General features: G+C 38.3%; 1 protein-coding gene across 2 annotated transcripts in view; it reads right to left on the reverse strand.

The window, feature by feature from the left end:
* The window catches only part of LOC101745325 (R3H domain-containing protein 2), a 71882-nt gene that overhangs the window by 30557 nt on the left and 28045 nt on the right, over positions 1 to 13280 (reverse strand). For both annotated transcript variants that reach the window (XM_012689408.4, XM_012689407.4), the window contains exons 2-3: positions 4576 to 5144; positions 3855 to 3940 (exon numbers count right to left, since the gene is read on the reverse strand). In XM_012689408.4, the coding sequence (XP_012544862.2) occupies positions 3855 to 3923 (69 nt within the window). In that variant the 5' untranslated portion in view covers positions 3924 to 3940; positions 4576 to 5144. The remainder of the gene's footprint in view (positions 1 to 3854; positions 3941 to 4575; positions 5145 to 13280) is intronic.

The following is a 13280-nucleotide window of genomic DNA, read 5'->3' on the forward strand; positions in this document are numbered from 1 at the left end:
CGTATAGAAAATAACATAGCACTTTTAAGACAGGAAATAGGAAGATTAAATCAGTTTATTGCAGGTAATCTAAGCACGAAAAAGCAAGTTAAGATGGGAATTTTGTATAAGAATAAAGAAGAAGCAATAGAAATCATGGATAAAAAAACACAAAGACTTCAAGCATTGTCAAAAAGATTACGTAGGTACAGAAAGTCTAATCAACGTCATAGGGATAATATGATGTTTAACACAAATCAGAAGGTATTTTATAGGAACTTTAACAGAGAAGCGGTTGTTAAAAATCTACCCGATATTACAGAAATACAGACATTCTGGGAAAATATATGGTCAAAACCAATAGAGCATAATAACGAAGCAGAATGGATCAAAACAGAACTAAATAAAACTCAACATGTAGACCCGATGTTAGAAGTTACAATTGATAGGATAGATATAGAACTAGCAATAAAAAGGACACTCAATTGGAAGACACCGGGACCAGACAAAATACATAATTATTGGTTGAAATATTTTACATCAACACACATACATATTGCAAAAGCCTTCAATAAAATAATCCAGGAACCAAACACACTACCTATGTTTCTAACACATGGCAACACCTACCTCAAACCCAAAGACACAGACACAGATAATCCAGCTAAGTACCGACCAATTACATGCCTCCCTACACTCTACAAACTACTCACATCCATAATTTCACACAAAATAAATGCACATCTCACTCATAATAAAATAATAGCAGAAGAGCAAAAAGGTTGCAGGAAAGGATCAAGGGGCTGTAAAGAACAACTAGTCATAGATACAGAAATACATACTCAAGTAAAACAATCACATAGAAATCTATATTTTGCATACATCGATTACCAAAAGGCATATGATAGTGTACCGCATTCATGGTTAGTCCAAATCTTAAAAATTTATAAAATACACCCAATGTTAATTAAATTTCTTCAACAGACTATGCAAAAATGGTCAACAGTATTAAACATAAAAACAGAAGCAGGAACCATCAAATCTAACTCCATAAAAATAGCCCGAGGAATATATCAAGGAGATTCTTTGAGTCCATTGTGGTTTTGCATGGCAATAAACCCACTATCTCAGATTTTAAACAACACTGAACAAGGATACATGATACATAAAGACACTAAGACTAAACTAACACATTTATTATATATGGATGACATCAAACTATATTCTGGCAATAGGCAACAAATGAACAGACTGTTAGAAGCTACTGAAAATTTTAGTAGCGATATCAAAATGAACTTCGGCACGGACAAGTGTAAAATAAATAGTATAATTAAAGGCAAACATCATGAAACGGATCCATACATACTTTACACACAACAGAACTCAATAATAGATAAAATGGATATAAACGATACATACAAATATTTAGGGTACGCACAGAGTATAGGATTAGATCACAGTAAGATCAAACAAGAACTTACCAACAAATACACAGAAAGGTTGAATATAATACTAAAAACAGAACTATCGGGTCGAAACACAGTTAAAGCAATAAATACATACGCAGTCCCCGTTCTGACTTACTCATTTGGCATTATTAAATGGACAACTACAGATTTAGAAAAAGTTAATAGAGTGACACGAACTACATGCAATAAACACAACATTCACCACATACATTCAGCTACAGAAAGATTCAATCTTAAAAGGAAATTAGGTGGCAGGGGGCTCGTAGACGTAAAACACTTACACAATAGACAAGTACATAACATTCGCACATACATGTACAACAAATCTAATGATAGCCCTATACATAAAGCTCTTACATTAATATCCACATCTGGCACACCCTTGAAACTAAATGATAATAGTTATACTATAGATCCGCCAATAACAGATGAACAAAAAATAATTAGCTGGAAACAAAAAACACTACACGGAAAACATCCTAACCAACTCCAACAAGAACATATAGACTCAGAGGCATCAAATGCGTGGTTATCCAAAGGCAATATATACAAAGAAACTGAAGGATTTATGTTGGCCATCCAAGATCAAGTCATTAAAACTAGAAACTATCAGAAGTATATTATTAAAGATCCATCAGTAGTCTCAGATAGATGCCGCCTATGCAACTCAAATCAAGAAACAATAGAACATATAACAGGGGGTTGTCCATTTTTAGCCAATAAACAGTACACAGAAAGACATAATAACGTTGCAAAACAAATCCACTCACAGTTAGCACTTAAATATAACCTATTAGATGAAACAGAACCATACTACAAATATAAACCTACAAGTGTACTCAACAATGAGTCAGTAAAACTGTACTGGGACCGAGACATCATTACCGACAAAACCACGACAAATAATAGACCGGATATTACACTAACACTAAAAGATAGAAAAATTACATACTTGATAGATATTGCAATACCTAATTCTGAAAATATAAGGAAAAAATACACTGAGAAAATACAAAAATATATACCACTAGCAGATGAAATACGACAAATGTGGCATCAACACACCGTTAAAATTATACCCGTAATAATTTCATCAACCGGACTCATTCCAAAATCATTACACACATCGCTCTCAGAACTTGATCTTAATAAATATTCATACATCGCTTTACAAAAATCTGTAATAATTGACACCTGTTCCATAGTGCGACGATTCCTTACATCCACTACTCAAACCCCTACAACACTACACAATGAACCAACTCACTTGGCGTAAGCCCGTGCTAGGTTCACACTTACCAGCATTAGCTGAGAAAAAAAATATATCCATAACCCATAATAATAATAATAATTCATTTATTTGTATAGAATGCAGGTACAAGTATGGTCTTAGTATAAAATATATTCAATCCCACTACATTCTGCCTGTTGGCATACAATTTTTGCAGGAGAAACTTACAGCTAATATAAACTAGGTATTAAGATAAATTTAAGAATGAGATCACAACGAGTTTATTATAAAAATTGAAATCTTAATAAGGAGAGTTTTGTAATTCATTATTTAGGAAATCAGTAACAGAGTAATAAATAACACTTCTTTAATAACAGCGAAGACAGCAGTTGTTTAAATTTATCTTAAGGGCTGATCCTTTATACCATTCGGCAATTTGTTGAATATCTTAGGAAGCCACGATTATTTGCGTGATTACTTGCCATTATCTTGCTTATCTTACTCGTCATGCTTTCCGATTTGAATGGTGGGGAAGCCGTTGCGCGGGACAAATGAGGCTTCGAACCTCACGTCTCAAGCTTAGTGACTGATTCCGGTAACAGCATCATATAAACCAGCGGTCGGGGAACCGGGGTAAATTACCTCAAATTTTTTTTTTTTTTTTATTGCTTAGATGGGTGGACGAGCTCACAGCCCACTTGTTGTTAAGTGGTTACTGGAGCCCATAGACATCTACAACGTAAATGCGCCACCCACCTTGAGATATAAGTTGTAAGGTCTCAGTATAGTTACAACGGCTGCCCCACCCTTCAAACCGAAACGCATTACTGCAGAAATAGGCGGGGCGGTGGTACCTACCCGTGCGGACTCACAAAAGGTCCTACCACCAGTAACACCACCATATAGTCAGTCCGTCAGCAGCCTGGTTGACTTACTTTACCTGGTGACCTAGCACTGAACCACTGACTTTTATAACACAGATTTCCTAGCATAAAAGTCAGGGAATATTGTTTATTGTGTACCTCATAAAAAAACCATGTATGCTATTGTACTAGTGTTATAAATTCTTGTACGTGTTTGTATCTTAAGAGGCTTGAATAAATATTATTATTATATAGACCCTCAGCTCGTCCGTTTTGTTCACAACAAGGATAACGCGACGCCGTCATATTTACCCTGGTCCTGGTCAGCTGGCTGACATCATCGTGGCCAGTCGAGTACTTCTCCAACTCGGACTTATCCATTGTTTCCAATTTATAACCTGAAAATTGTATTTCTTTTTTAATTTCATAATTACGCAATCAGAATTTCAGCAATTTGTTTACTGGTGGTAGGACGTCTTGTGAGCCTACACGAGAAGGTACCAAGCACCCTGCCTAATTCTGCCGTGAAGCAGTAATGCGTTTCGGTATGAAAAGGTAGGGCAGACGTTGTACTGTAAATACTTGGAACTCATGTCTCAAGGTGGGTGGCGGCATTTACGCTGTGGCTCCGGTAACCACTTAACACCAGGTGGGCTGTGAGCTCGTCCAGTCTCAGTATAGCTAAAACGGCTGCCCCGCCCTTCAATCCGGAACGCATTACTGCTTCATGGCTGAAATATGCAGAATATCAAGAATTGGATGTTTTTAATTGAACTTGAATTTATTTTAGCCCCATTCAGAAAAAGTTTTTTTTTGTCGTGATATTTTCTTTCAAATTTTAAACGGATCACCTGTAAATTTTCAAAAATGTCACTTAAATCAAATAGTCTTTCACCTCTCGATATGAATAAAAAAAAGTCTCTGAATAAACTTCAATTGTGGGTTATCTATATATGGCTCTTTTGTTTGACAAAAAATTACCGACTACTGATCTAGGACAATAAAAAAATTAAATAAATGTCAATACACTAACCTCCCTTTCAAAAACTCCCGAAAAAAGAGGTTCTCTAAAACACTTAGAATTTAACAAAAACAATTTAAAAAAAAGGGAGGGGTTGCTAATTTATCACTACTATTTATTATTATTATTATTATTAAGGAAATTGGACCAAACAACTACAGGTAAGAAGGCAACTATGTTATCAAGATATCTCTCTTTCTCTTTCCCCCCCCACAACCGCGATAAACTATTTTTTTTTTTTATTTATTTATTAAAGCTTCATTAGACACACTAGTTTATAGAGAACAGATGAAAAACCGTTACGGAATATCGAAGGCGAATTTCGAAAAAGGAACGTTCAGAGTTTCAATTTCGAACACATTGTCGCGTTAAGCTCGTTATTTTTCTTTTTAATCTTTAAACTGTTCAGAATGTTCGTCTCTGTTGTATTGACTCGTGGACGGCGACCGACGGATTGCATTTTTTTTTGTAGTGTATTTTTTTTTTGAAAACGCTTATTCGTATTCAAGATGGCGGAACACTGGCTGCGGAAGGGGCTTCCGATTTCGTTTCTCCTCCTTTCATATAGGACGCCATTTAATCTGAAACAAATGAAAATCATCTTTATCGAAATTCCGAAAGTAATTAATTGAAAAGGGGAATTGTTCTCGATGATAAACAACTGTCATGATCTACCAACCAATATTACATGAATGAATGAATGAATGAATGATCGAATGAATGAATGAAAATTGTTTATTGTAAAAATATTGTAGACAAGCGGCCCGCTCCGGCTCCGCTCGGATCTTTAACAAAAATTTCAACGATATTTGACGTTGTTTTATTTTTTTTAAATAAAATAACACTTATTGCGGCATAACTATGATAGTTAGACATATGCTGTCCCGACACTTTTTTTAAATAAATGTATTCTACAAAGTCGTAGTACATTATTTTATTCTATCATCAATAGTTTTCGCAGGGCACGCGATGTAAAGAATATTTTAGGTAGTTTTTTTAAACGTTTGCTTACATTATTGGAGTTTTAGTAGGGATCCCAAATTTTTTTCAAAAAAGATGTGTTACTCGGAAATAGTGTAGCTTCCATACAGTGAAAGAATTTTTCAAATCGGTTCAGTAGTTTCGGAGCCTATTCAATACAAACAAACAAACAAACAAATCTTTCCTCTTTACAATATTAGTATAGATAGGCGAACTTAACGTCACGCAGGAATTCTCTTCCAGTGAACCCTCGTTGATGAAGTGAAAGATTCAAGAAGTGCGTAGCTGTGATAAAGTTAATGGCGATAATTTAAAGAATTATAGTAGGCATGAGTAAAAATTCACACTAGGTTATAATTACAATCGCTAGGTACCAATGAAAATATTCCGACTCGAGCAGCCGTCCGAGGCGGAGCTCTCTGTTATTATCGCTGTACACTTGAAATGCAATAAATGGAATTCATTGGAAAACTAAGTCTTAATTACCTTCACTAAGGAAGGCAATGATGGTGATGGAGAGAATGACATGAGCGACACTGACGTCATCATTTTAAAAACGCCATGGAACCAGCCTCTGCGTCATATATATTTAAACGTATATAAGTATGTTTGTCAGTATCTGGTAGCCATAACACGGTGAGTCCTAATTTAGTGCCGGATAACCGTCCGTGATTTGTTCACAGCAACTGAATTGACGAATCAATAAAGTCAATAAAAAATTAAAAAAAAAACACGAATAGCTTCTAAAAAGTTTCATCTATGATACCACGTCACGTCTTCCAAGCGTAGGTACGTATCGCGGCCTGTTATCGCGGACGTATCTTCGTACGTTTCCATTGTCGTACGCGACACGAGAACGACTCGATAGTTTTTTTTTAATCCTACCTAATCTGGTAGCCTAGAGAGGCTATTCCAGCGGAACCTTAACTAGTAGGTGAGCTCACGGGGCTCAAACGTGACGACGATGCTAACACGAACCCTAGCAAGAGTCGTGCTTCGCAGAATCTACCACCGGATCGGAATCGCAACCCACTGAGAAGATCTGGCGAGAAACTCAGTGGGCTGTGTCTGAGAGTTAATTTACTCGTCGAGCCCTTCGTCGCAAGCGACGGGTTCGTCGAGAACGGTGACCGGTGCTTGAAGTACCTAGAAGCACCGTTAGTGGATCGGGGGGATCCGAGATGACGTGTTTTGGGCGACGTCGACAGCTTTCCATTCTGTCCGCAGGATCGGGAATGGTCTCGATAGTAATGGCCAGTATAAGCCAGGCCAATAAAGAACCAAATCTAAAATGGCGGCGGCGATCATGCGATCTCACTCTAAACTACTGCTGTCTTTAGTCGCACATGGCGCGTACTGCATGCAAAAAAAATAATCAGTTCTGACTTTGTTGTTGAGTTTGAGTTTTTTTCACTTTCGAGTTGTGCGACTTAGATGACTGGCAGCAAAAGTGTCTACGCAAGTTGCATCCCAGATGAAAGTAAAGTAAAGTACATTATCATTTGTTTTTCTTCTTTCTTTTTATTTGTTGACCCTACCATCTGTCAGTGCAGGTACATAGACGCCATTTTCGATGAGTTTCTTTATTGGCGCGGCTTATAAAAACAACGGCGGCTAGAAAAAGCATTAAGACTAGAATAGCAACACTTTTTGTCTTCCGATGGACGTCGTAGAGAAAACGTAGGATTGATCGGTGAATAGGCAGCAGCGTTCTTTAGATTTCTACAGGCATTGACAGATGATATTTTAAGCACGCGCGAGTAGGCATTTCGTTAAAATTGCAGTGATCGCGCGTAAGCTCAAACAAAACAAGATGACGTTTACTAAGACGTGACGTAGCTTGCTCTGATTGGTGTTTAAGCTATCATGGCTGATAGTTGTATTTTGTAGATTTACTTTAACAAATAAATCATAAATTTCGTCATTAATATGATTTTTTTTTTATTGCTTAGATGGGTGGACGAGCTCACAGCCCACCCGGTGTTAAGTGGTTACTGGAGCCCATAGACATCTATAACGTAAATGCGCCACCCACCTTGAAATATAAGTTCTAAGGTCTCAATTATAGTTACAACGGCTGCCCCATCCCTCAAACCGAAACGCATTACTGCTTCACGGCAGAAATAGAAGGGTGGGTACCCGCGTGGACTCACAAGAGGTCCTACCACCAGTAGAACACACATATAAATACACTTTTCAAAATCTTTGAATCCTGTTTCATTAGAACAATTCAATATTTTGGCGATACTTGACTACTGTCATCATGCCTATTCTGACGATTCCATCGGAAGACATCGCTGAGCCGGTAACCTTTTCCAAGCTTCGATACTTTTTTTTTGAAGTGAAACTTCCTTATCGGCGTTGGAAAAAAATTTACCGTCACATTTTTCGGTTACGCGTCACATTTTTCCGTTACGCGCCATCTGTTTTGTATTCATGTCTATGATAATAAAATCCTTTTGTTTAAACTTTATCTAATTTAACTTTTTTGTATTCATGTCTATGATAATAAAATCCTTTTGTTTAAACTTTATCTAATTTAACTTTATTTAACCAATTTCTAGAAAGTTGCATGTAGATCATTTTTCGAAAAATAAGGCCATAAACAAGTTTCACTTCTTACGTGTGTACACTAGTACACGCACACATTTTTTTTTTTTTTTGTATTGCTTTTGTAGGCAGATGAGCGTACGGCCCACCTGATGGTAAGTGGTTACCGTCGCCCATGAACTTCAGCAATGCCAGGAGCAGAGCCAAGCCGCTGCCTACCGCTACCGTTTTGATGATATTTATACTGGAAATAATTTATTATTATTTTTTAGATGATCGTGATTTCTTGCACACAGCAAACTTATTCTGTCAAAACAAATGCAATAGTTCCCGTAGAGAATAATGGTCAAACGAGAGTGACGTCACGAAATCGTCACGTCATAACGTGACGCAGTGGAAACGTGCCGGCGTACGGACAGCCGTGACCTCATGCCCTTGTTGTACGTGACTCAGACAAGTTCAGGGGGTGTCTTGAGGTGCTTTATGGGGATAGACATTTTCCACCACCTTGAATCGTGGTCCGAAAGGTAAAACTGTCACACATACTAGACTTTTTATTGAAGTGAAACTTCCTTATCGGCGTTGGAAAAAAATTTACCGTCACATTTTTCGGTTACGCGTCACTTTTTTCCGTTACGCGCCATCTGTTTTGTATTCATGTCTATGATAATAAAATCCTTTTGTTTAAACTTTATCTAATTTAACTTTTTTGTATTCATGTCTATGATAATAAAATCCTTTTGTTTAAACTTTATCTAATTTAACTTTTTTGTATTCATGTCTATGATAATAAAATCCTTTTGTTTAAACTTTATCTAATTTAACTTTTTTGTATTCATGTCTATGATAATAAAATCCTTTTGTTTAAACTTTATCTAATTTAACTTTATTTAACCAATTTCTAGAAAGTTGCATGTAGATCATTTTTCGAAAAATAAGGCCATAAACAAGTTTCACTTCTTACGTGTGTACACTAGTACACGCACACATTTTTTTTTATTGAATAGATGGGTGGACGAGCTCACAGCCCACCTGATGTTAAGTGGTGTCTATGGACATCTACAACGTGAATGCCGCCACCCACCTTGAGATGTGAGTTCTAAGGTCTCAGTATAGTTAGGAATAGGTGGATTAGGTCGGACGACCCCAAGAAAAACCTAGAGACTCAGTGTCGAGGTGATAAGGTTGTGTTTTGAGCCTACTGAGTTTCTCGCCTGATCTTCTCAGTGGGTCGCGTTTCCGATCCGGTGGTAGATTCTCCGAAGCACGGCTCTTGCTAGGGTTCGTGTTAGCAACGTCATCAGGTTACGCTGAAATAGCCTCTAAGGCTATCAGCTTAGGTAGGAAAAAAAAAAAAGTGTTTTGAGTGGATTGATATTTGAAATGAGGCACGACGTGTGGTCTATGTAGCACTTTCTATGGACACTGCCGAATATCTATATATTAATACGTGAAGCAAAAACTTTGTAACCCTATTTACAATAATTGCGCGGACGGAGGAGTATTAATTTTTTTTTAGATGTGTGGACGAGCTCACCGACCACCTGGTGTTAAGTGCTTACTGGAGCCCATAGACATCTACGACGTAAATGTGCCACCCACCTTGAGATATAAGTTGTAACGCCTCAGTATAGTTACAACGGCTGCCCCACCCTTCAAACCGAAACGCATTACTGCTTCACGGCAGAAATAGGCAGGGTGGTGGTACCTACCCGTGCGGCCTCACAACAGGTCCTATGACCAGTAATTACACAAATTATAATTTTGCGTATTTCATTTTTATTACACGATGTTATTCCTTCACCGTGGAAGTCAATCGTCAACATTGTCAAGCTTATAGAAGAAGAAGCCTCGACAATCGCCGATAATTTAGTACATGAAGTGTTCTGTCGGTTTGGAGTACCCCTAGAAATACACAGTGATCAGGCAAGGAATTTCTAGTTCCAGCTACTTCAAGAGACTTACAGAGTCTTGGGTATCCACAAAACTAGAACCACATCTTATCACCCTCCGCAATGCGATGGAATGGTGGAACGTATTAATCAAACATCGGAGGAGATATCTGGCGTAATTTGTGGAGAATAGGCTAAGGGATTGGGATAAACACATCCAACCGTTCCTTCTATAGTCCAGAGAACGATAAATACATAGAGAAGATTGACACTAAAGAACTTTTCATTGCTTGCTTTGGAAAGACTAGTTTAAAAAATAAATAATAGTTTAAAAAAAACTAAGAAAATACGCTTTTATAGAAAATTCAACTAAAAAATAGAAAATAAATTTTGCGATGCTTTTCAGGATATTATCAAAATAACCCTTCTACTCATATCTGTTCATAAAATATTTATAACTACTGATACCATGCACCCCACTCTTTTTTTACAATAAAATCATTTTTCCTACATTATTTTTAAATCAAATTTATTAAAATTTATTTCCTATTTTTAGTTGGATTTTCTATTAAAAGCGTATTTTCTTAGTTTTTTTAAACTATTATTTATTTTTAATTTTTTAGTTGAATTTAAATTTTTTATTTTTTTTATATTGAATTGTCATCGGTCCTTAATAAGTATACTAAATTTCGAATTAAAGTCGGGGCCAAAATCATGTTCAAAGATTCCGTTACAAACATACATACATACGTCTGAAGCTAATAAAAGCGTATTAACAAAAAAACATCGGTAGATTTTATTAAACAAATTTAAAATAATAAAAATGCCATAGACGAATGACCTATATATATTAGTTTCCCATATTACACACGTAAAGTGAAGCACGCACGCACACATACACAAAAACTACTTCACACTAACAGAGTATTGAATTTTGATTTCGTCCCCGAGTGAAAACTGGGACATCGTTCGTCTCGCTCGCACTTGCAACGGACGGGCGTGGCAGATGCAGTCCCGGGATCAGGGATGTCCGTATCCGGAAAAACTACATATAATAATATAATAACGTTACAAAATCTTTATAATGAAAATGTGCATTTTTTTTTAAACTATTCCTTTACCTTTTTTATGATTCAAGGATTACTGGTGGCCCGGAGGCCTTTCCAGTTTCACCAGGACAGGTGGGCAAGCAAAGCTTCAGCCAGGAGCGGTGAGATTTGCACAACTTACGAGCAGCTGCTTCGCGAATGAATCTACTACCGGATCGGAATCGCGACCCGCTGAGAAGATCCGACGAGAAACTCAGCGGGCTGATGGATGGGTTAGGTTGCACGTAGTACGGTTACCGGGGTCCCTAAGCCTGCTCCTAGTGTTAGAGCTGAAGGCGTCTAATGCAAAGGTTATTGGATCTGATGAATCCGTAAGGACGTGTCCAGGGCGTCGACGTTGACTGACTCCTGCGTGATTATACCTTTACCCTGACGTTGTAAGTGCAAGTTAACCACCCAGATGGTGACTAAGCGCCACCCACCACGGAACCTGAAAATGCGTCATCTACCACATCTTTTACTACAAATCACTAGCCGTGGAAGAAGGTCGTTTTTAACTACATCTTTACAACAATGCACATGACGGAAGAATTTACAGAAGAGGCTAGATTATGCGAACAATTATGTAGACAGTGACGTTAGTACGAAAGTATCTAGTTACCACACCGGGATTCTAATTCTCCGGCACGTACCAATGTTGCTAATTAAATACTAGTTCATAACTAGTATTTGAGAACGACTTCCACGATGAAGGAATAGCAACGTGTTTTAAAAAAGTCGTCGTGGCCTAAAGGATACGACGGCCGGTGTATTCGTATCGAGCGATGAGACTGTGCCGGTGTTCGAATCCTGCAGTCAGATAATTAATTTGTGTAATAAAATATGTACTATAGATAAGTTTCCAAAATTACTTTGCGCAACGAATTATCGTATAATGAAAACGGAGCACGTAAAAGTATTGATATTAACGTAATCACTGATGGTAGGGCGTAATCAGAGTCTACACGGGCAGTTACTATCATCATCATTATCATCAGCCCACAATCGTATACTGCGTACACAATCGCATACGGACCTAGGCCTCTTCCAATACACCACTGAGTCCGGTCTTCGGTTCTCTTCATCCATTTCTTGCCGACCACCGTTTGGAGGTCATCGTAGCACCTAGCTAGGGGGCGTCCCTACGTTTTCCGTTGCGTTACTACAATCCCCCCCCCCCCAAGTCACGCGTACCATTAGGCCGGGACAGCCGACGCGGCACCATCATGTCTGCGGGCTGAACAACCAAACACATGTGAACCGAAAACTCTACCAGAGAAATAAAAAATATTCAATTCTCAAATCCGCAATTGTACAACCCTAAACGTGACCCGTATACGTACGTTGACCCGGCCCGATGCAGGACCGACCAGGACGCCTGTACAGCTCTGACCTACTGAACTATATCAGGGAAAGCGGTAACGATTTCTCGGATCCGCGATATAACTATGTACGACTTTCAGAACAAAGGAACGTTCGGTTGCAAATCTGGACGATTTAAAAGCACCGATATGATCTAATCAAGCTTCAAGTTGCAGAGCACGAAGGGCATGTGAACTCAGGACGACTTGGTGTAAAGTGATTACCCAAGCCAGTGTGGCGGGTAGCCATCATACAATGCAAGATAATTGACAGATGCCTGAATCTCGCTTACGACATTTTCAAGATAAAGCGCATATATACAAGTTCCGAACAAATTCGGACCGTCGGTCAGCCGAGCAAATATCACTCGCTCGATGGAAGATCTTCCCGTTGTCGTTAAGCATCTCCAAACCGGTGTAAATAAACAATGTAAATGACGTCATCCGCGTTAAGACATGACTTTTCAAAGTTCTGCAGCACAACGGCTGCTCTACCCTGGACTGGACTCTAATCGGAACGTGCACTGCTTCGCGGTAGAAATGCGAAGGGGAGTGATACTCACCCGTCCGGACTCACGAGTCGCCCTGACCTGAGTAACAAAGTGATCCTAGTTTACTTACTGGTAGTAAGGGATATTGTTAGCCCAGACAGGGCACCGGGCTATATCTGACGCGAAGCCGTCATATCTTGCGGTTCGAAGAATGTGATGACTATTCCTTTCTTCCACCTTCAGACTAACTTACTCGGAAAAGCACCTCTGATCTAGAGGCGGAAGCTTGTTCCCTTGCTCTCTTCGAAAAATCGACCAACATATTTCACGTTGTTTTATCTTGCAAATTGAACC

The sequence above is a fragment of the Bombyx mori genome, chromosome 2, assembly GCF_030269925.1.
Source record: "Bombyx mori chromosome 2, ASM3026992v2".
NCBI classification, from domain to species: Eukaryota; Metazoa; Arthropoda; class Insecta; order Lepidoptera; family Bombycidae; genus Bombyx; species Bombyx mori.